Here is a 19812-nt window from a genome sequence, read left to right as displayed (position 1 = left end):
CGAGGTCGGCCTGTGGGAGCCAAAAGTTCTCAGGATTGTTTTGTTTGGCCGCCGAGGTAAACTTTGGCTTGCTGAAGGACCGGCTCGACCATCCGACCGTGCTTCCTTCCTCATCTCGAGAAACGCCCGGCTCGGAGAGACAAACAGAGACGATTGTTAATTGTTCAAGAGCAATTCAAACTTTGCGCGGGTCAATCGTTTTGCTTTGATTGCTCTTTTAAATTTATTACACAATTTTGTTTAGAAGACTTTTTTTAATTTTACAAAAAATTAAGTATTTTTTACTGATAAATAAATTTAATTGAATTAGTTTAATAAATTACCAAGAAATGAAAACGATTTTTCTTTTTCAACAAAGGTTTTTTGCCTCCAAATGATGATTCATCTCATCTCTGCGTTGAGCAAATTCACTCTCTATTTTTTCTTTCTCTCTCCAAACTCTAATTAAATCGTCAACACGACGTTAATCACGGCATTTCCCACGTGACAACTTTAATGATGCATTACTTTCACCCATTGTTTGTGCGTGTGTGCGACCGAGCAATTCATTTTCCTCTCGCAAAAGACTAAGCGGCTTATTAAAAAAAAGAGCTCCATCTGCCAGCAGAGAGGACTTTTAATTATTTTTGAAAAAGAGATCCATAAAAATCCCTCTTTATGCAAAACGAGCAAAACGGGGATTATTTTAATCCCTATTGTCATTTTGCAAAAATTTACCAATTGCAAACGATTCTTTTTGTTTGATTAATTCCATGTTTTCTATCTAAAAATAAATTGTATAATGAAAATTTCTTACTGAATTTATATTCAAGAACGAATGCTATAGGATTCATGGTTGTTTTTATTAAAACTAAATTAGAAAATTGAATTATTGCTTAAAATAAAATATTTACCTGAATTTGATGGTAAATAAATGAATTTCAAATCCTTGAGACTTCCGTTGGTGCAATTGTGGTAACAAAAATATTTTTACACCGATCGTAATTGAATAACCGTCTTACCGTCGGTGCACGTGTTTGCTTTATTGCATTTATATTTTGCTCGCGAAACAGAGGCACCGGACGCCTTGCGAAGACTTAGATATGCAACGTGCGTGGCGCGAGTGCTTCGCTGGTTGTATAGTCAACAACCTCCGTTTGGTGGGAAATCGAAAAGCTCTTTTGACAAACAAAATCTTAGTCTTTACTGGAATAAAAGCAAATACTGAATTAGAATATATTTTATATTTTTTTTTTTCTTAACTTCAGCCGTACGTGAGGTAATTCTGTACCAAGAATGAAATTATCTTGGGAGTTTTTCTGTCTGGGTGAAACAGAAGCAAACGGGCGTAAAATTTCTCGACGCTGACAGGCAACAGAAAAAGTTTGCGTGCGAATTCGTCTGCGGAGTTCACTCTCAGAAATAAGGAATTATAAAAGTTTCACCCTCGCTTCCATCACATCAAACGAGTGTCTCGCTTGTTCTGGCCAAAGCGATTTTCACTTCTCAAGTAAAATCCTCAAACATTTTCTTAGCAAATTTCATTGTAAAGAAACAAATTGAAATTCAGAAGAAATTCCTCCAATTTCTGTCTTTTTATTCCTACACCATTTTTAATTTCACAATTTCATTAATTTAATTTTAAAACAACGTGTTTTTTTTTATCAACCCGAATCAAAAACGGAACCAAACCTTAAAATATAGTTTTGTTTTTCATCTCATTCGATCGATCGCAGACTTGCCTCTTCTCTCTTTGAGGTAAATAATGAACACGCAATTTCCAGGATCCATTTTCTTCAACTTTGGCCGCACAAGCAATAACACGTCTCTCTCGTGTTGTGCGGCGCAAACTTTGGCGAGCAATGGCGCAGCGGAATTATTGCTTTCCTACTTACTTTTCTTCTATTATTACACACGCCAGCAGCATCTCGAGCACCAGCAAATTTATATTATAAATATAAACTGGTGCGCGCGCGATTTATGGCCGTGGTTGGCTCGTAAATTTCGCACCGGTTCTGTGGATTAACTGAGAGCACAAACGAACGTGCGCGATCCGCATAAATCTGAATCTTGGCGCTGCGTGAGACGTCACTCCAGAAAATAAGTTGGTCTTTCTGCTACCAAATGAAATGAGAGAGAAAAAGAGAGAGAGGAGAAAATAATAGGGTTGCGTCTCGCTTCAGACAAGGCTGTGACAGATCGGGTGGAGGAAAAAGCCAAGGAAATCATTTAATATTATTGTTCTTTAGGAAAAGTACGAAAAAGGAGCTTACTCAAGCAAAATCTTATATTTCAGTAATAATATGTCAGAAGCAAAAACGTCCAATAATGATTAGGGATGGGCACAAACCTTTTTGAATACTTTTTTCTTCAGTCTATAATTCATGAGAATTTTCATATTTTACAACTATTTGGCTCTCTTTAAAGCAATTTTGACCTGACTTTTGTTTATTCAGCAAAAAACGGACTATTTTCCACAAAAATCAACCCTGGCTCGGCCTGGCTCAATTAACCTTTCGCCGTTGGAACAACATTCTGCCGCGTTTCTATCTCGCCGAGTTCAAATCCTTTGTCTCTCTTTCCTTCTTTTCAAATGCGAGTGTCGCATTTGAACGACGCACATCCCTTAATGCGATAATGATGTCGCTCTGCAGTATATAAAACTGCTCAGCAGAAGCAATTTATTTCATTGCGGAAAAAGTAGTTTGGAACTTTTTAATGAGATTTTCCTGGAAAACAGAATTGCTGAATTTTCACAAGCTGTGATTTGCAAATTCAATTTGCAACGCGTTTTCCGCACCGATACATTTTTTTTATTTCGCTAAGCAGAGCCGTCCGGATTTAATGGGGAAAACGCGGACGACAGATGCGTGGGTGTCAAAATGAATGAAACCCACGCGTTGGGCTGCGCGCGCCTACAGACCGATCAATCGTGCATGTACTTTGCGCATAAATATATAAATTGGAGATATAGTGAGACGCGGAGGTGTGACTTGAAAGGCTTCTGCTCAGAGCCACCCACTGGCTGTGTGCGTTTCCACGCTTATTATGCCCAACAAAAGGGTGAGATGAGAGCCGAGGTGATTAAATTGTGCAAAAGGAAAACTTGTGCCTCTCCAAAGATGGTGCTTCAAATTGATTCTCCCATTATCTTTCTTAATTAAAGACTTGAGAGGATCAAGATTGAAAACAAAAGATGTGTAACTTAAAAGGTTCATTCTAAAAGATTATCCAAATTAAATAGAAATTTAACTTTCATTTTGAGTTATCTTGTTAAAATAGAAATAATATGATATTTATTTTTCACGATATTCATTAAAGTTTGACATTATTTGGTACGAATTTCCGCATATTTAGTTAAAAACATCAAGAATCATGATATTTTAATTAAGAAAATATGTCTAATTTTCATATCAAACTGAAAATCAGAACTAAAATTAGAAAGAAAACCTTATTTTCACTTTTTTATAGATTCGACGGAAAATTCAGATAATATTTATTATCTCATATTTGTTTTGCTAAAAAATTACTTTAAGTGGGACGTTTTTAACTAAAATTGTAGTCAATAAGGCAATAAGGGTACAAATAGACTTTTAAGCAAATTTAATGTAAATTATCAAAATTAAAAATAAGTACTAAATTATGCATTGTGGTTTCTAATTGCATTGTAAACCGAACTAATAATTGTGCGCTGCAAAAATTAATTTTCAACAAACCTTTCTGGTTTTTAATCTTGGAAAATGTATTCAAAATTAGATATCAAAGCCCCCGGAATTATACACGACTGTGCGTTGTGCTGAACTTTCGCACAAAACACCATCGCAGCCCACTTGCTTGAAAAGGCGTCATGTGCGCTGAGCTTTTGTTTGGGCGAAAAAAAAACGCGGTGGCTGCTTTGAATAAACACGCCCCAGAACAATTCAATCGCAATCGGGCTGACAGGCAGCTCATTTCTAAAGCTTCCCCCGCGCGTCGTTCGACCGGCGGGGGATGAGAAACAAGAGCAAAGCTCTGGTGGCTGTCAACAAAAGTTGGCAACTTTGGTCGCGATGATCATTCCCAGAATAACACCAACAGAGCTTCCCTGGAAATTTTGTATTTGCCACCAAGCCTGGATAATATCCTTTCTACGAGGAAAACGGGAAAATCTGGATTCGGAGAATGGAAGCGGAAACATAAAATTTAATCAAAGTTTTGCCATTTCAAGGTTCCCGTGGGTGCGAAATTTATTACATAATAAATAAATTAATTTGAGAATTAGTTTGATTCACCGAGCTTGCTGCGTTTCATTCCAATTAACAGTTGAGCGATTTTGCTCTCCGCATTAATGGGCTGGCGAAGCACTTTGGTGAAATTATCCAGCTGTTTTAATGGACTGGCGACAAGCACGTCTGGATAATATCTCAACGGGAGCTTTTACAGGGTGCATTAATTTGTAAAGAATACTGTATTTTTACCTTTTACATTTCAACTGCTTAAGAGAGACATTCGAGAAATTAATAAGCTGTATAGTTATTGTCTTCAATCTTCTGCAAAATATGAAGAAATCGAGGAAGGAATTAATTATAATGAAAACTCGCTTCATTGGAATTATACGGACAAATCAAATCAAGTGATAAATGTGATCATTGTATTTTTTGCCGTCACAGAAATAATACATTTATTAATTTTACATTTTTAATGCAAAAAAATTCAATTATAGTGATATGAAAAATCTAGTTTTCAACCTAATTTTTTGAAATTAGCTAAAATTTATTATTCTGAAGCCCAAAATATACCTTTAATTGAAAACTAAGGTTCAAAAGAACCCTAATATCAACAATATCACAAAAAATTACTTTTTTTAAATATTCACCATCAATTTTTATTAAAAAAGCATAATTTCACCTAAAATGACATATTTCTAGAAATTAAAACAATATCCTATTAATTAACAATTTCACCTAATTTTGATTTAAAAATAACTTGCCTTTTTTGCCCGAACTTAGTTTTTCCTACGCTTTCCTCTTGAAGCAAATTTGAATCGCAATCACCGTAGCAACAACCTCATTTTTCCCGGCACGATTTCCCATCACTTTTGCAAGCTCGTCCTGCTCATAAACTGCAATTTCCGCTCTCAGGCAATCACACTTTTTTGCTTTCTCGAGCGTATTTCGCAGTCGAGAACGTGCAAATAGCAATTGCTGGTTGCGTCGCCCGCCGCCGGCCGATCCGTGAATTAAAATCAAGCGCAGGGGACAACAAAATCCCCTTGGGCGCGTTGAGCCCCTGCGAGCGAAGATGAATCCGCCGCAGCACATTGGGCGCCCGAGTGGCGCAGAATTGCCACAAAAGCAGCTTCGCCTCCGCAAAGCACTTTCTTTTTAGCCTTTTTCAACTCCCTTGAGCCGCATGGTGGGTTTGGAATTTTAAAACGATCGTGCTGAGCCTTAACAGCCCATTCAAATCGTTTTACTTTTCTATATTTTTCTCGAGTCCATGTAAAATTATTTATGAAGCAGCTTTGAAACTTGACTGAAATTAAATTAACTAAAAGTGATTTTTTTTTCTAATAAGAATTAACAACGTAAATTTTTCTAATAAAGATCCTTCTTGATTTAATTTTGAGGTGATATGAAATTAAGTTTGTTGACATTTTTATCAATTATAAATCGGGTGAATTTTGAGAATTTTTATTTTTAGAATATTTGAAAAAAAAACAATGTTTTTTTTAATTTTTAAAATTTTTATACCTTCAAGATCAATCAAACTCTAGAGTTGCAAATTGAAAAATTTAACCAAATAAAACTAACTAATTATTTTAATGTAACTTTTCTTTCCCAATAAATTTTGCATTAAAAGTTTCGCAGATTTTTTTCTTGTAAAAAATTAATAGAATAAGCTCTGCAAACTTGACTCTGCGGAGGGAGTGCGACTCGAGTGAATTATAAAAGTTTTTTGCTTCCACGCGGCATCACGTTTGGTCAAATAAAAGTTTCTCTCGGTCCAGCAAGAAGCAAAAAAGTTGCGTCTCGTATAAAATAAAAGTAGAGTGGAATATTTCCAATTTCCGCTCCGAGGTGAGGATGAAAAAAACTGTCTTTCGCAAGTTATCAATGGGGGAAATGCTTTTCGCTCCTTTGTTTTTATTTCGTCCGCTCTCTTCCGAACACAAAGATTACAATGCCTTGTTTTTTTTTTTGGCCGGTGAACACGGTTCTTTTCGATGAGCCTGCTCGCTTTCTCGTTACTTATTGATTGGCTCAAGAAGCGGCTCCTCCATCTTTATGCCCGACACGTCGCACCCGCTTTTTACTGCGTCTTCTCGGCGGCGGCGGCGGAAATAAATATATGTATTTGCGAGAGTATGAAATGCGAGTCGCAGTTGTTGTTTGTTTTTATTTGTGCCGCCGCGGCTGGCTGCGCGTTCACTCTAGAAAATTGAATGATGCTGGAAAGGCGAGAAACGCGGCTGCGAAGAATGCGAATGGAGGAGTTTGCGAGTGGAAAACTGCTTCAGAGCGGTGACACGTGACACATTTTATTAACTTCGTCCATTTTCCGGAAGAAAATCTTTTGAAATTTTGGCCCTTCAAACATTATTCACTCCAAGAGTGGCAAAGTTTTTTAAAACTTTTGAACAGAAAAATTAATATTGGAAAGTTTCTTATAAAATTGATCTTTACAACAATTAAATAAAATAAATATTTCTCATTGAAAAGAAAACCATGGATATTTTAATTTTTATTTAAAAAGCGGATAATTTCAGGTTTTTCTGATAAATTTACAAATTTCTAATCCAATTTATAAAAATAAATTAAAAACATTGAGAGCAGTTTTTTAATTTGCATTAATTAAATTGGTGCACATAATGAGGTACTAATTAAGAAAAAATGTTGAAGATGATTGAAAATTCATTATTAAAAAAAATATATTGAAGGTGATTCTAAAAATCTTTTTAATGCTCATTTTAAAGTTCTTCATTGTAATTTTAAACAAAATACTTTAGTGTTTCTGAAAAAAAGTGTATGATATAAAAAAAAGTATGGCTAATTAATTCACCGGAGTACAGCTCTCGGAAACACATCATTCCAGCAACCCTCATCATCAGATAAAATCTCCACTCTAATCCGCTCGCTGCACCCGATCCTCCTCGTCGGGCCTTTGGGCTTCATTTATCACACATCGTCATTTTCGCCATTAATCACCATCCGCTCGCGCCCAGCACGAAAATAATAATCCGACGACCAGGGGCGGGTTGTTCAAAATGTGGAAAGAGAGAGCAAGTGAGCCGCGCCGAATTCATTTTCCTCCAATGCTCAGACAAAAATTTTCCCCCTCATTTCATATTCATGAGGGCAAAATTTGGAAAGAAAAAGTGCTGCGGATCATTAGCAACGAGACTTGCGGAAACTAATCTTTCTTCTCGAACTATCTTCGTCTCTGGACGGGATTTTACAGCTTTTTTTTCTCCTGAAAAGTTTTGGTGAAAAGGACGCAATGTTAAATCTGCACTTGAGAATTATTCAAATTTCAGCCGCCTAGCTTCATTTGAAATTCTAATCACACTTTATCATCAAAGTTGGTCTCCGTTTTTTTTTTTTATTAAATCATTAAAAAAACTAATCAGTGAAATTCTCGTAGTGAAAACTAAAATAGTTTCACGAGATGTATAAATTGTGTGATGGAATTATCATTGTATGACGTGTCTTGTCATTTTATCTGCAAAAGTTAGAGAAACGGATAATCTTATCTCTTTCTCATATTCCGTCATCACAAAAGGCACTCGTTCGCGAAACGCTGCATTAACAGCTGCGCAGCTCGCTTTTCTCCTCCGAACGTTGCAAAGAGAACTTTCATCCCGTCGCTGTGGAATCCATTTAAAAAGGGTGAGTTTGGCAGAGGCAAAAAAGCGGCAGAGATGCTGCTTATTTTAAGCCCTCACCCTGCTTTTTGCGGTCACGTGCAGTGGTGTGTCTGTTCTGCTGCAAATCGATAATCGCACTCGCTTCAAATTCCACCCGGACAAGAAGAAATTCGAGAGCGCCACTTGCGCGGTCACTCATTTAATTGCTTTGTTTTTGGCAAAGCGCGGCAAAGCACTAAAAAAAATTCACGAGAGGCTCTAAAATTATTTGCCAAAATTTCATTAATTAAATTTAAGATTAATTTTGAATTGAAATTTTACAAAAATTTTATAATATTCATAAATTCAATATTTTTATCAACATTTTTAATTTACTTTTCTCTCTCATTGAAGGATTTCGTTCTCATTAGTATCTTCAGAGGAAAAAAGCGTCGCAAAGTAAAGTGTAAAACTCTTTCTTTTTGAATAAAAACGCACACGTTTTTTGCTCAAAGAAATGTCCAATATAACGAGCGTCTCGGCTTTCAGAGAGGGTATAAAAGATTCAGCATTGAAAGAGGCGTGTAATCTCTGCAGCGACGCGGCGGAAAGGCTATTTCGGTCCCATCTCGAAATTTCCCAGAGCAAATATTATGTACGACTTAAATGGAGCTGCAAAATTATCCGTCACGAGATAACAAATGGGGCTCGCAAAACACAAAATAGCAGCAATTAACCGTGCGCGCCATTGTTACCCACCGGCGGGCTTGAGATTAAAAATGCACGCGTCTCGCAGAAGAACAAATGGCCACTTGTCGGGACGCACCGCCATGCAAAGTCAGCCCAAAGGTCATTCGCCCACGCACATCAAACATTTATATTCACCGCGGTTAAAACCCGCCCTGCAGCCATATTATGATAAATTTAGTTAAATCCTGGATAAACTTTTTATAAAAAGAAATGTTCAGTTAAATTAAATTTGATTTATAGTTTAAAACAGGACAAAATCAGACACAAAACAACCAAATAAAATCTGGAAATAACCTTGATTTTTAATATAAGATATTATATTATATGGCATTTGATTGGAGAATAAATTAAATTTGTCAATATTGATATTAGAATTTTAGTCCATGAAATTTATACTTTCGCGCTTAAAGCTTATTAATTTTACTTATTTTTCACTCATAACTTTCCAACAAATTTGTCGTTGTTTTAGAATGACTTAAATACCCACTCAAATGATTTTTATTGATCTTTATTCAGAATTCCAAACCATTTCATCGCTATAAAAAACGTGATTCGATTAATTCACGTGAAAATATTGAGTTGCAGTTTTTCTTTAATTGGAAAAGATGTCAAGTTTCATAAGTCAATATTTTTATTGACCTATAATAAAAATGTTTTACCTTTCGTTCGGTTTAAAAGAAGGAAGAGTTTTTATTGATCACTTTTTTAATCTCTTTTGCCACCCACGTATCATCTTCGTCGCCAACTCCACAGCAAATATAATGGCTCTCTCCGTTTCAAAATCGAGGTCGTTCATGCAGCTCTGATAAAACTCTCTCCGTTCGCCTCAAGCCTCACGCTGCGAAAGGTCATTACAAAATCGAGCGACTTCCATGCACGACCGAGGGATTTGGATTCAATTTTTTTTCAAACCGCCCGAGGCTGAATCTCGCTCGCACCCCCGCTAATCAAAAAGGTTATTCGAATCGATCTCACCACGCGCGAGCGTGACGAGGTGTTGACGCTTCTAATTAAATTGTCGAAGCCATTAGACGTGCAATCAATTATCTGCCGCTCAGCAACTCGTTACTCCGGAGCTGCTTAATTAACTGTGGCAGAGAGGGTGGGAGATGCGAAAAGGAACACGCCGCCGAAATCAGGTCGGCGAAATGAGAGCTAATTTTGGAAGTGCTTTTCAATCACCTTGAGATATTTCCAGAGCAGAGATCGACCCATTTTCCGCACACAAACTTTATTTTAGAAGTTTTTGTGAAAAAACTCGATTTTCATACTTTAAAGGGGCAAACAACTGAAAATAACCTTCCAAATTTTCAATTTTGAGGCTAATAGAAAGATAACCACAACCCAATAGGTCTATCGAGATGGTCAATGTTCACCTAAAATCGCCCCTTTCATCTCAATAATTATACAAATTATAACCATGAATTTGCCTGCATTAACTAGATTTAAAAATAAATCCAAGATGGCTTCCGCCTGGGCATTGCTCTTTTGCTAATAACTCGCAGTTTGAGTGACAAAAAGTTATAATTTGGGCATTTTCTTGAAGTTTACTAAAAATTTCATCTAAAACATCCAAAAATAATAACTCATTTCGCGAAAACCTTCAACCCCCTTAAGAGCTTAACTTTTCTGGTAGCAGATTTTTACTAAAAGTTTTAGAAAAAAATCCTTGCTTGGATACTGTAATCTTTGGAAGGCTGTAATTACCTAAATTGCTGGCTTTTTGTTTGCCAAAATGCTCGGGCTTAACTTAATTAAGGAGTTTCTTTGGCAGCGAGTTCAACACAAATCCATAGTGTGCGCCAGCGGGCCAACTTTTCCTTAATGAGTTAGGTGCTCATTCTAAGTACATTATGTATAAAATGCGTCGACGGAAAAGTATGAAGAAGTGAGCTCGGGGCGGCCTGGTGCGCGCCACATCCACTCCGGCGGCGGCACCACTCGATCCCGCAGACAATGTTCTGTAATGACGACTTGGCGCGTCTTACTTTTGCTCGCCTGGCACGCTCTCTCCGCCATGCCGCGCGTCTGCTCGTCTTGTAATTAACCTTTCAAGACGCCCCGAGGTGGGCTCGGGACGCGCATTGATTTCCTTGCACAGCACCAACAAAAATATAAATCCATCTCCGCCCCAGGAGATTTAAGGCTTGCGAAAATAAGTTTCGAGCGGCAACTTTCGTGGAATGGCACACTCAGAAGAAAACTGCTTTTGGTGCGCAAAGAAAAATGCGAAAAAACGGTCTGCTCTGATAGGTTTTTTTAGAAAAGTAGCGAGTACCGGTTTATACCTTCCAAATAAATTTAAAATAAAAGGAAAGTGTTCAAATGGAGTTTATTTTACCTTTTAAGAGAGAAATTAAAAAAATCAAAGTTGAATATTAAAATATAAAACAGAACAATAAGCATGAATTTATTTATTTGAATTAGATTTTCATTTTTCTAGTGAGGGTGCAATTTAGCCACGGCAGCAGTAATCGGAGCACTACAATTTTAAATTCAAATTATTCCTGAAAACGAGCTGCGTCCTCTGGGACAGATTTACCGGCACTGGTTGCAAACCCATGAATAAATAAATAAACGACCCCCATTACCGGCAACAGTAATGATTCCATTGAATTGCATTTCACCGAACGAACGGCCAATAAAACGCCATAGATATTTCAAAAGTGCCAAAGTAACGGCCACTTTTATAAACAAAAAAAAATTGCGCCCATTTCTAGGCGCCATAACAAACTGTCCTTATCGCAATGCAAAAAAATATGTATCTTGTGCAGTAACGAGCAGAGAATTTCGTTGCTTTTGACTTGAGGCGTTCAAAGGACGGCCCTTTGTTGCCTCTTCTCTTTTTGTGCCTCACAGGGGCAGGCAACCTGTTTGTCCGAGAGGCAACGCGGGTTGCCTGCTTGTCAATTCAGCAGGCGCTCTCCGCAGTAAAAACTTATTCGGGCCATCGCGGATTTACGGCTCGAATTCTATCAGGCTGGAGATTCTCAGCGGCACTAAATTTTATGTGGGTCGAATATTTAGTGAGGGAAAATTTTTATTTCGCACCCGGATGATAATGACGTGCGCGCACTGCTGGGTCCAATTTCCGATTTTATTTTACATCGGACGCTGCATTGAGCCGACCTTTCTTTGCGACGATAAGTGCCTGGGGAGTTCGAACATTCGGTTTTTAGCACTGCAAAACGTGAGAAACAAAACAGTCCGCTATGAAGAGGGGTTTTTATGACTCTATTTTGCTTTTATTGTGCGGAAAAGCGCTGCTTTTTTCATTGGTGACGTTTTCTACCAAGTCATTTCCCACATCTGTGCCACGTTAGTTTGTAATTTTAACGCAAATTACAACACACACTTTACGATGAGCATCATTCAGGTGCTTTTATGAAGCAATTTTATAAACCTGGCCCATGCGTACAATCATTTTTTGTTTTTTAATTGTGAACACCAAATTCTAGTTCACTTTAATTTTATTTATTCATTAAACTTGTAGCAAACCAATAAATATTTAAATCTCTCAGTTTAATTATAAAAAATAAATGCATCAGAAAGAACAAATCCATCATCTTTAATTATTTTTATCAATTTAAGCATAATTTGAAACTTTTATAAATTTCTATTTCAATTTTAAATATTTTTTTTCCAGAATCCGAGTCGAGTGGAGAGGCGCAGGACGAGGACGGCTGTCAGAGCCCAATTTGTGAGCAGTGCTCGGCGTGTTCGGCGTGTGCATCTCAACATCAGCAGCAGCAGCGTTACATCGTCGAGACCATCACCCTGACGACGGTGACCGAACGACGCATCGTGCGCGAGGCCGGCGACCAGGAGCAGCCGCAGCTCAGCGGCATCCTCAAGGGCGGCAAGTTGTGGAAAAACTGCAGTGACTCGAGCAGCGTGGACACGGCCAGTTCTCCGGCCAGCGACGACGGCGAGTCTTCGGCTTTGGTGCGAAGGTCGGTGAGGTTTTCTGAGGAAGACGAGGAGAAAGACTCAGACCGGCCGGTGACCATTGAGGAGGTTCAACATCTGGAAGACCCGCCAACGCCGCCTGCGGAACTCAACTTGACGCTGCGGCTCGGATCCGTTCTCCTCAACACAGACAAGTTGCCGCCAAACTCGGCTGTGCGGCAACTCTTCCCGGACACAAAGCAACAGAAGCGTCTGCTGAGCATTTCGGACGACACGTTCAGCCTGGATGGAAAGGAACTGAGATCGCCGAGCACTGGAGGAAGCAACAGCGACGACGAACTTTCCAGAGGTTCCTCCTCCAGCATCAAACGCACCATTGAGCGAAACGCCCTGCGGAGGAGTTTGCTGAGGTACTCTGACCCTGTTGGTTCTTCCAGACGACGCTCTGTTCCTAACAAAGACGAGAACTCGCTGGTCGAGCGCATCAAACAGCTGACTTGTGACTTTGATGAGGAGCCCTTCCGCTCCGAGTCTCCGAATCAGCAGTACCGGCAAAGGGCGATTGTGGGGCGAGAACGTTGCCACTCCGAGTCAGGCAAGGACTTCCACCAACCCCTGCAGTTGATGCAAGACAACTCTTGCTGTTGGTTGATGGTGGACCCTCCGAGGGGTGGAATAAAAATGGCGGCGGCAGCTCGGAAACAGGTGCATCTTGGAGAACGGGAAACTCCGCCAGACGGAAGTGCTTCGGCTTCTGTCAACACTGCAATGGCGCCTGACGGGACGATTTACAGTCTGGATGACATTGACGAAGTCCTGGCCAACGAGTGCGTATGTCCACCTCCTGAGCACCAACAACCGCCGGACATTCTGGCCACCGTGCAGCAGCAGCAACAGCAGCAAGACGAGCTGGCCATGTTTGTTCAACGTGATCTGGGGCGCATCGAGCGGCTGAAAAAGCGGTACAGCCTGACTGAGGAGGACGACCAGGACGACTACGGCTTCAGTCGCCGTCCTTCTGTCAGAGGGATCAAACCCCGCTTCGGCTCAACCACCGAGATCATCCAGCAGATTCAACTGCAGCTCCAACCCCCTCCCCTAGCCAACCCTGGAAGAACCGGAAGTCATGTGACGTGGCCGTATCCGCCGGACAACGGCTCCTCGAGTACGTCATCGCCGGTGCTGTCTCCCACAGAGCAGCATCCCCGTCGGCGCACGCAACCACCCATTCCCATCAGGGGGAGCAATTTACCCCTCCTCTCCGAAGATCCCTACTACGCGACGGTGCCTGCCCAAGACTACCGCTACGTGGAGTACACGAACGGCGCCGCCTACGTCTACGCGTCAAGCTATCCGTCTCGCAGCGACGTCGTCCCCTACTCCGAGTCTCCACCTACGCGGTACCTCCCCTCCACGGCCCCCCTCCCACCACCGCAGCGGCGCGCACCGGTCGTCTACGCCCCGTACGCGGCGCAACAGCAGGTTCAGCAACGCTTGCCCTACCGCAGCGAGTCCCCTCAAAGGTACTACTACCCCTCCCCTCAACAGCAGCAGCAGAGGTTTTACCAGCCGGCCCCCTACCCCGGCAAGTACCCTGCCGCCCTCCCCCCTCCGCAGCAGAACGACCTGCCGAGTCCTTCGGCGGCCCTGGTGCGCGCCCTGAGCCCGGTGCCGGCCGATTCGCCGACGAGGAATGCAATCAAGTTCGAGCGCGGCGCCCCCGAAGGCGCGAGCGCCTCGCCGGGTTTCCCGCAACAAGACTTCTACGCGGCGAACAGGGCAGGGGTGGTCTCCGCCGACGGGGACCAGCAGCCCCCAACCTCGCAGCAGCAACACCTGCAGCAGCAGAACTCGTCGGTTTACTACGCGATGAACGTTTGACAGAGCTGTTCGTACTTTGAACACGAGGTGTGAAAATAATGCAGGCAAAACGAATAAACAAACTCTTGCACTTTTTGGTTCTTGGAACATTTTTGCGCGTGTGGTGCACAACAACAGTCTTCGTACAAGCTGAAACGTGTTAGTTTGAAGTCATTTGTGAAGTTATAGTCGTAAATTATTGAACTTATTATTATTTAATTAAACTAAATCTGTTGCCAGTGAGGGAACAAACAAAATTTGTGTCTTTTTAATAATAATTTTAAAATTGAATTTGGAATCACACGTGTACCTGGCAAGGATTATTTTATGTTAAATTGTTTAAAAAGGTTTGTGAAATTATTGTTAAGTGTAAAAACTTTAATTGTCTTCTATCATTTTCTGAGTTTTGGAAAATTATTTAAAAAAAAAACACTCCTCACAAAATGCATCGAAAGTATCAAACTGAAATGCATTTCCAATTTAGTGCTAAGGTTCTTCGCTATGACTGTTACTGTTTAGAGCAGGAAAATAATCCCTGACGAATTTCATTCACTCAGTATTCGGATGCCAAAGTTACTACAAGTTAGGGCGCGGTGTGTGCAGATATATCACTCCTTTAAACGTGATTAAAGCAGAGTGATAAGAATTATTTTCCAGACGCTGTGTACACACATCACACGTGTATCAAATAAGTCAAACGCGACGAGATCTTCCTCCCTGAAAACTTGTATAAAAAACGTCTGACTCGTAGTTGAAAATGCAGAGAGTATTTTGTGCTAACTAAAAAAATGGGTGGTTGCTTGTGAAAACAATTTTGTGAATTGAGGGCCTATAGAGAAACTTTTTGCAAGCGAACATTTTTGATTTTCTTTGACAGTAGTTACAAGATAATAATATGTGATCCTTGTTGAAAATGTACTTTAAAAAGAGTAAGAATTTAAGAAAAACCCACTTTTTAATCAGTGTTGTATATTTAAAAAAAAAGGTAGTGAAAGATCACAAGCTGTAGTGCCAAATGCGCCAGGTGCGTTAGTTTTAGTTGAGTCTCGACGAGGTTCATCCGCGAAAAAGAGAAAGACAATTGAAGAGGGTGCGCAAAACGGATCGACTGTTGGCATTTTCGGATGCAATTCAAATTCGCTGCGGCAGCCAAAAGAAAAATATACTCGTACAGATCTCAACTCAGAAAGACGAAACACTTTTCTTGTTATATTCGTAGTCTTATTGTTAGTGTCGATTTGCAGACGAGGCGTGTAGAGAATGTATCGAAGCAAAAAAGCAGATATTTTGTGGCGCGTTAATTTTAGATCGACTTATTTGGTGACCACCTTGCCAAAGCGGACATAATCAACTTTTAACTAGTGAAATTGTTTCAAATAAACCAAGTCGATGCTGCGCCTCGATTGGTCATAGAATATATTGCCTTTGAAAATCCACAAATTTGGCATTGTGGTTGCTGTATTTAAGGTAAATGTTTCAACACGCAAAAAAGAAAGGTACATAATTAATTACTGCCAAAAATTTACATCTAGCTATAATGTTGTAGCCTCGTAAGTTTGAATTTTTGATGAGAAAATATTAAGAAAAGATCAAGAATGGTTGAAGTCGCTGTCAGACCAAAAATTATGAGTACGCGCATTTTGTGTTTAATTAGTCTGTAGCTATCAAGCCATGGTGAATAAATTAATTTAATTTCACTCACAATTTTTTTGCGTCAAAAATAATAATTAAATAAATATAATTTTCGGCACTTGTGCGAATCTTGTAAAAATGACGAAAAAGAGTGAATTTTGTCACATAATTGAACAATTGTGTGGCTGAAGTGGAATTGGCAAGATTTTTTTCAATTGAATTGTTTTGTTACCATCGTTTTAAACATCAACTCAGTTACAGAGATTTGGAATATTGAAGCGAGAGAATTAAGTTTATATTAAATTAAATTACTCCATGCGGTTGAATTCGCGCCACATATGAGGAAAAACGTGTAGCTAATTACTTGATATCATTGTTGAATTAAATAAATTTTATTATACTGCAAAATGATATTTTTTAATTATTCAGAACCCTTATTATTTACCAAAAAAATTTTATATTATCCTATTATTTTGCATGCAATGATAAAAATGTGTGTGTGTGTGTGCTTTTTTTAAATTATTTAAAAAATTTTAAGCCATTGGAATTTCATTATTTTATTTTAAAATAATTATGACGTGTTTAAGTTGAAGCTATAATTATCATAATTACTACTATAATACGGTAATACCATGTCTTGAATTAAACCATCCCAGTAGCGTAACCGCAAGTCAATTATCATCATAATTTGCTTTAGCACAGATAATTATGATTTAAAACATCAAAATTAAAATTCCGCAATGATAATTAATCGGGGTGAATTTCGCGCCATCTTTTTAAATATGATTGGTTCATTGGTTGCTCGAAGCGGTCTCCACCAATCGCAATCCACGCCCTCAACGGATTCAACGAATCATCGATCATCATTCACTCGTGGTTGTGCCAAAGAAAACAAGGGCTGAAATTTCGACTGAAATTTTCTCAATTAACGACACAATAGGGCGCCAAAGGGCTGCGTAATGGACGAGGACAATGCCGAGGAAGGTGGCGGTCTGCAGGACGAAGACTATTACGTCTTCCTCAACGTCGAGCGAACGGTGAGCGTGCGAAAAGCAACCTTGGCACACTGTTTTCCAGATTATTGAGTTCACGACCCCCGAATATTGCATAATACTTTTATGTGACATTGTAGAGTTCATCAAATTTTTATATCGCAGGCCACACCAGAGGAGATTTCGGCGGCGTACAAGAAACTGAGCAAACTGTATCATCCTGATAGGAACCTGGACCCGAATGACCCTCAGAAGAAATTAGATTCGGAAACGTTGTTCCACAGAACCAAACAGGCATATGATGGTATTTTAATTATTAATTAATTTAATACAAGTAACTGAAATTTTTTATTAGTGTTAATTGATCCTCATCGAAGAGCAATTTATGACTCTCTTGGAGTCGAAGGACTGAAGACGGAAGGCTGGGAGTTGGTGCAAAGGTCAAGAACTCCTAACGAGATTCGAGAAGAATATGAAAGAATAGCAAGGTCAGTGCAATTTATTAATAGAAAATATTTATTTATTTGAATCGTAGGAAAAATGAGGAAAGGAGGCTGCAGCAGAAGACAAACCCCAAGGGTCAGCTGACGGTCCATTTGAACTGCACTGACTGGTTTGACAGTTACGAGTATGACGATCCCGACTACATCGAGTAAGATTTAATTTAGTTTTAGCTAAAATATTTTGTAACTTTTTCTCCAGGGAATTCCGATTGCCAGAAGTCAGTGGCATCAGCATCCAACAGTCGGTGGAGGCGCACCCAACCCTCAGAGACTGCACAACCCTCTCAGGTCAGGCCAACACCTCCAATGGTGTCGGCAGCGGCAATTTTGCAGTCACGTGGAGAAAACTTCTTGGGCCGAGAGGTTGGGTTGAGTCTGAATTCGGAGCTGGCAATGGGCCTGTGTTATCTCTTCGAGCCTTCAGGACAATGTCGAAAAATATTTTCGGCAACGCTGGTGTCACGTTTCAGGCCACGGACAGAGGCATTGCCCCCTCCCTTCAGTCAAGTAATGCCATTTTAATTTGTTTTTTATTTGTCGAAAAAATTTAAAAAAAAAAATGTCAAATTAAATGCAATTATTTTAATATCATCACCTCCGTGAAATTTTGCAAATTCAATTAAATTGAATTTGTCATTTTTTTTCTCCTTTTTTTTTCAATTATGCTTCCAAAATAGAACAAATTTTTATAAAGCGGCTAATAAATTAAAATTTCAGCGCTTGCTATGCAGATGAGTAAGACCACCATGGGCTCTCTAGCCTGGAGAGCGGGCATGGCGAGCAGCATGACAGTGTCCATCACCAGAGACACGCCCAGTATGCATTTTGTATCCATGTTGCAGTTTGGAATTCCACACTCTTTTGCATTTGTTGCGTATTCGCACAAACTTAAGGAAGGAAAAATCAGAGTTGGTGTTCGGTAAATATTAAATTTATCTAAAAACAAAGTGCAAATATTTCTCCGTCACATTTGCAGAGGCGGAACTTTTGGTTTCCAAGTTGAGTACGGTGCTGAGAAAAAAGTTTCAAAGTACAGCACTGTTTCTGCCACAATGTCAGTTGGTGTCCCAACTGGAGTTTCTCTTAAAATGAGGTAGATTTACGAAAATTTTTAGTTTTTTATTAGAGTTAATTGAATTTTTTAAAGGTTTGTCCGAGCAAGTTACACGTTTTCCTTTCCCATTCGGCTAAGCGAAGAAGTGGTTCCTGCGGCTGTGTTCTACGGCACGGTAGTCCCTGTGTTAAGCTGGTTGCTGATCAAGGGTCTTGTAATTGATCCTTATCTGGCCAGGGAAAAGGCTGTGGAGAAAGAAAAGCAACGACAGGTCAATCAAACGAGGTTCGGCTCAACTGTGATTGTTTTGTATTATTTTAATACTTAAATTGATTGATTTTTGCTCAGGATTGCACAAAAGAAGCGCGAAGCGATGGCCTCGATCAGTCTGATGCAGCAAACCTTTGCTCGCATCAGCTCGGAGGAGGACAAGAAAAACGGACTAGTTATTGTAGTGGCCATTTATGGTGCAGCATCCAATATTGAGACAATGAATCCTGCGAACAGTGGTAGTTCCTCCTCTTCAGGCAATGCCTCTCCAGTGTCCCTGCAACCCAGTCCCAGCAGGGACATCCCTGAGGACTGCATTGACGTAACCGTGCCTTTGCAGTGTGTGGTCCAAAACTCAAAACTGTATCTCGTTGAGGGATCGAAGGTGCGGCTATTTTTAATAAACGTTACAAAAATAATCAATTCAATTGCAGTGCGAGCAGCCTGGTTTTTACGACCCTTGCATAGGTGAAGACAAGAAGCTGTTAATTAGATACAAATTCCGAGGAAAGCTGCACGAAATAACAGTTGATGACGCGGAATCAGTAACTATTCCTAGACCGGGTGAGAATTTGCATCTCTTTTGATTGGTTTCATTTGACTGAAAAATGTTTTGTGCATTCAGGTCACAGATTGTAGAAGATCGAGAGTTGTCAGACTGCAATTTAGCTTTTATACAAAATAAAAAAGGAAATTTTGCTTGTGTCGCTGTGCGAGCAAAGAAAAAAAAACAGCAGCTACTGCTATTAAACAGTTTTTTTGCAGCTTGTTATAATTGGATTGGAAAAAAATCAAAAATTGCTCGTTGGTTGTTAAAGAAAATCAGGAAACTAAATAGAAAAAAAAATAGTGAAAAGTATTAAAAATTGTCGGTTGCCGTAGAGCAGCTTAGAAAAATTATCATCATGCAATTCATTATTTTATGTGCCTACTTTATTTTCCTAGTTCACTTTTATGAAGCAGAAAAAATGTATTTCTTAAGTTTGGGAACCAAAGAAATGTCGACAAATAAAAATGAAAGTAATAAATTATATTTCT

The 19812-nt window shown here is 39.6% G+C and overlaps 2 protein-coding genes across 4 annotated transcripts in view; both read left to right on the top strand.

The window, feature by feature from the left end:
• Nucleotides 1–16357, top strand: part of LOC132193875 (uncharacterized) — a 43883-nt gene extending 27526 nt beyond the window's left edge. For all 3 annotated transcript variants that reach the window (XM_059614811.1, XM_059614813.1, XM_059614812.1), the window contains exon 3: nucleotides 12201–16357. In XM_059614811.1, the coding sequence (XP_059470794.1) occupies nucleotides 12201–14344 (2144 nt within the window). In that variant the 3' untranslated portion in view covers nucleotides 14345–16357. The remainder of the gene's footprint in view (nucleotides 1–12200) is intronic.
• Nucleotides 16358–16805: 448 nt separating this feature from the next.
• On the top strand, nucleotides 16806–19807 carry LOC132193979 (dnaJ homolog subfamily C member 11). The gene is made up of 11 exons (XM_059614983.1): nucleotides 16806–16992; nucleotides 17113–17251; nucleotides 17303–17435; nucleotides 17483–17599; nucleotides 17650–17957; nucleotides 18168–18369; nucleotides 18427–18543; nucleotides 18598–18789; nucleotides 18853–19159; nucleotides 19209–19338; nucleotides 19400–19807. Exons 1-11 carry the CDS (start codon nucleotides 16915–16917, stop codon nucleotides 19411–19413), a joined length of 1737 nt encoding a protein of 578 aa, XP_059470966.1. The 5' UTR covers nucleotides 16806–16914; the 3' UTR covers nucleotides 19414–19807.
• The last annotated feature ends 5 nt before the right edge of the window (nucleotides 19808–19812 follow it).

The sequence above is a fragment of the Neocloeon triangulifer genome, unplaced genomic scaffold, assembly GCF_031216515.1.
Source record: "Neocloeon triangulifer isolate White Clay Creek 2 clone unplaced genomic scaffold, ASM3121651v1 ptg000005l, whole genome shotgun sequence".
Lineage (NCBI taxonomy): Eukaryota > Metazoa > Arthropoda > Insecta > Ephemeroptera > Baetidae > Neocloeon > Neocloeon triangulifer.
Note: the sequence above shows the minus strand (reverse complement) of the source record. Positions and strands in the feature narration are given on the sequence as shown.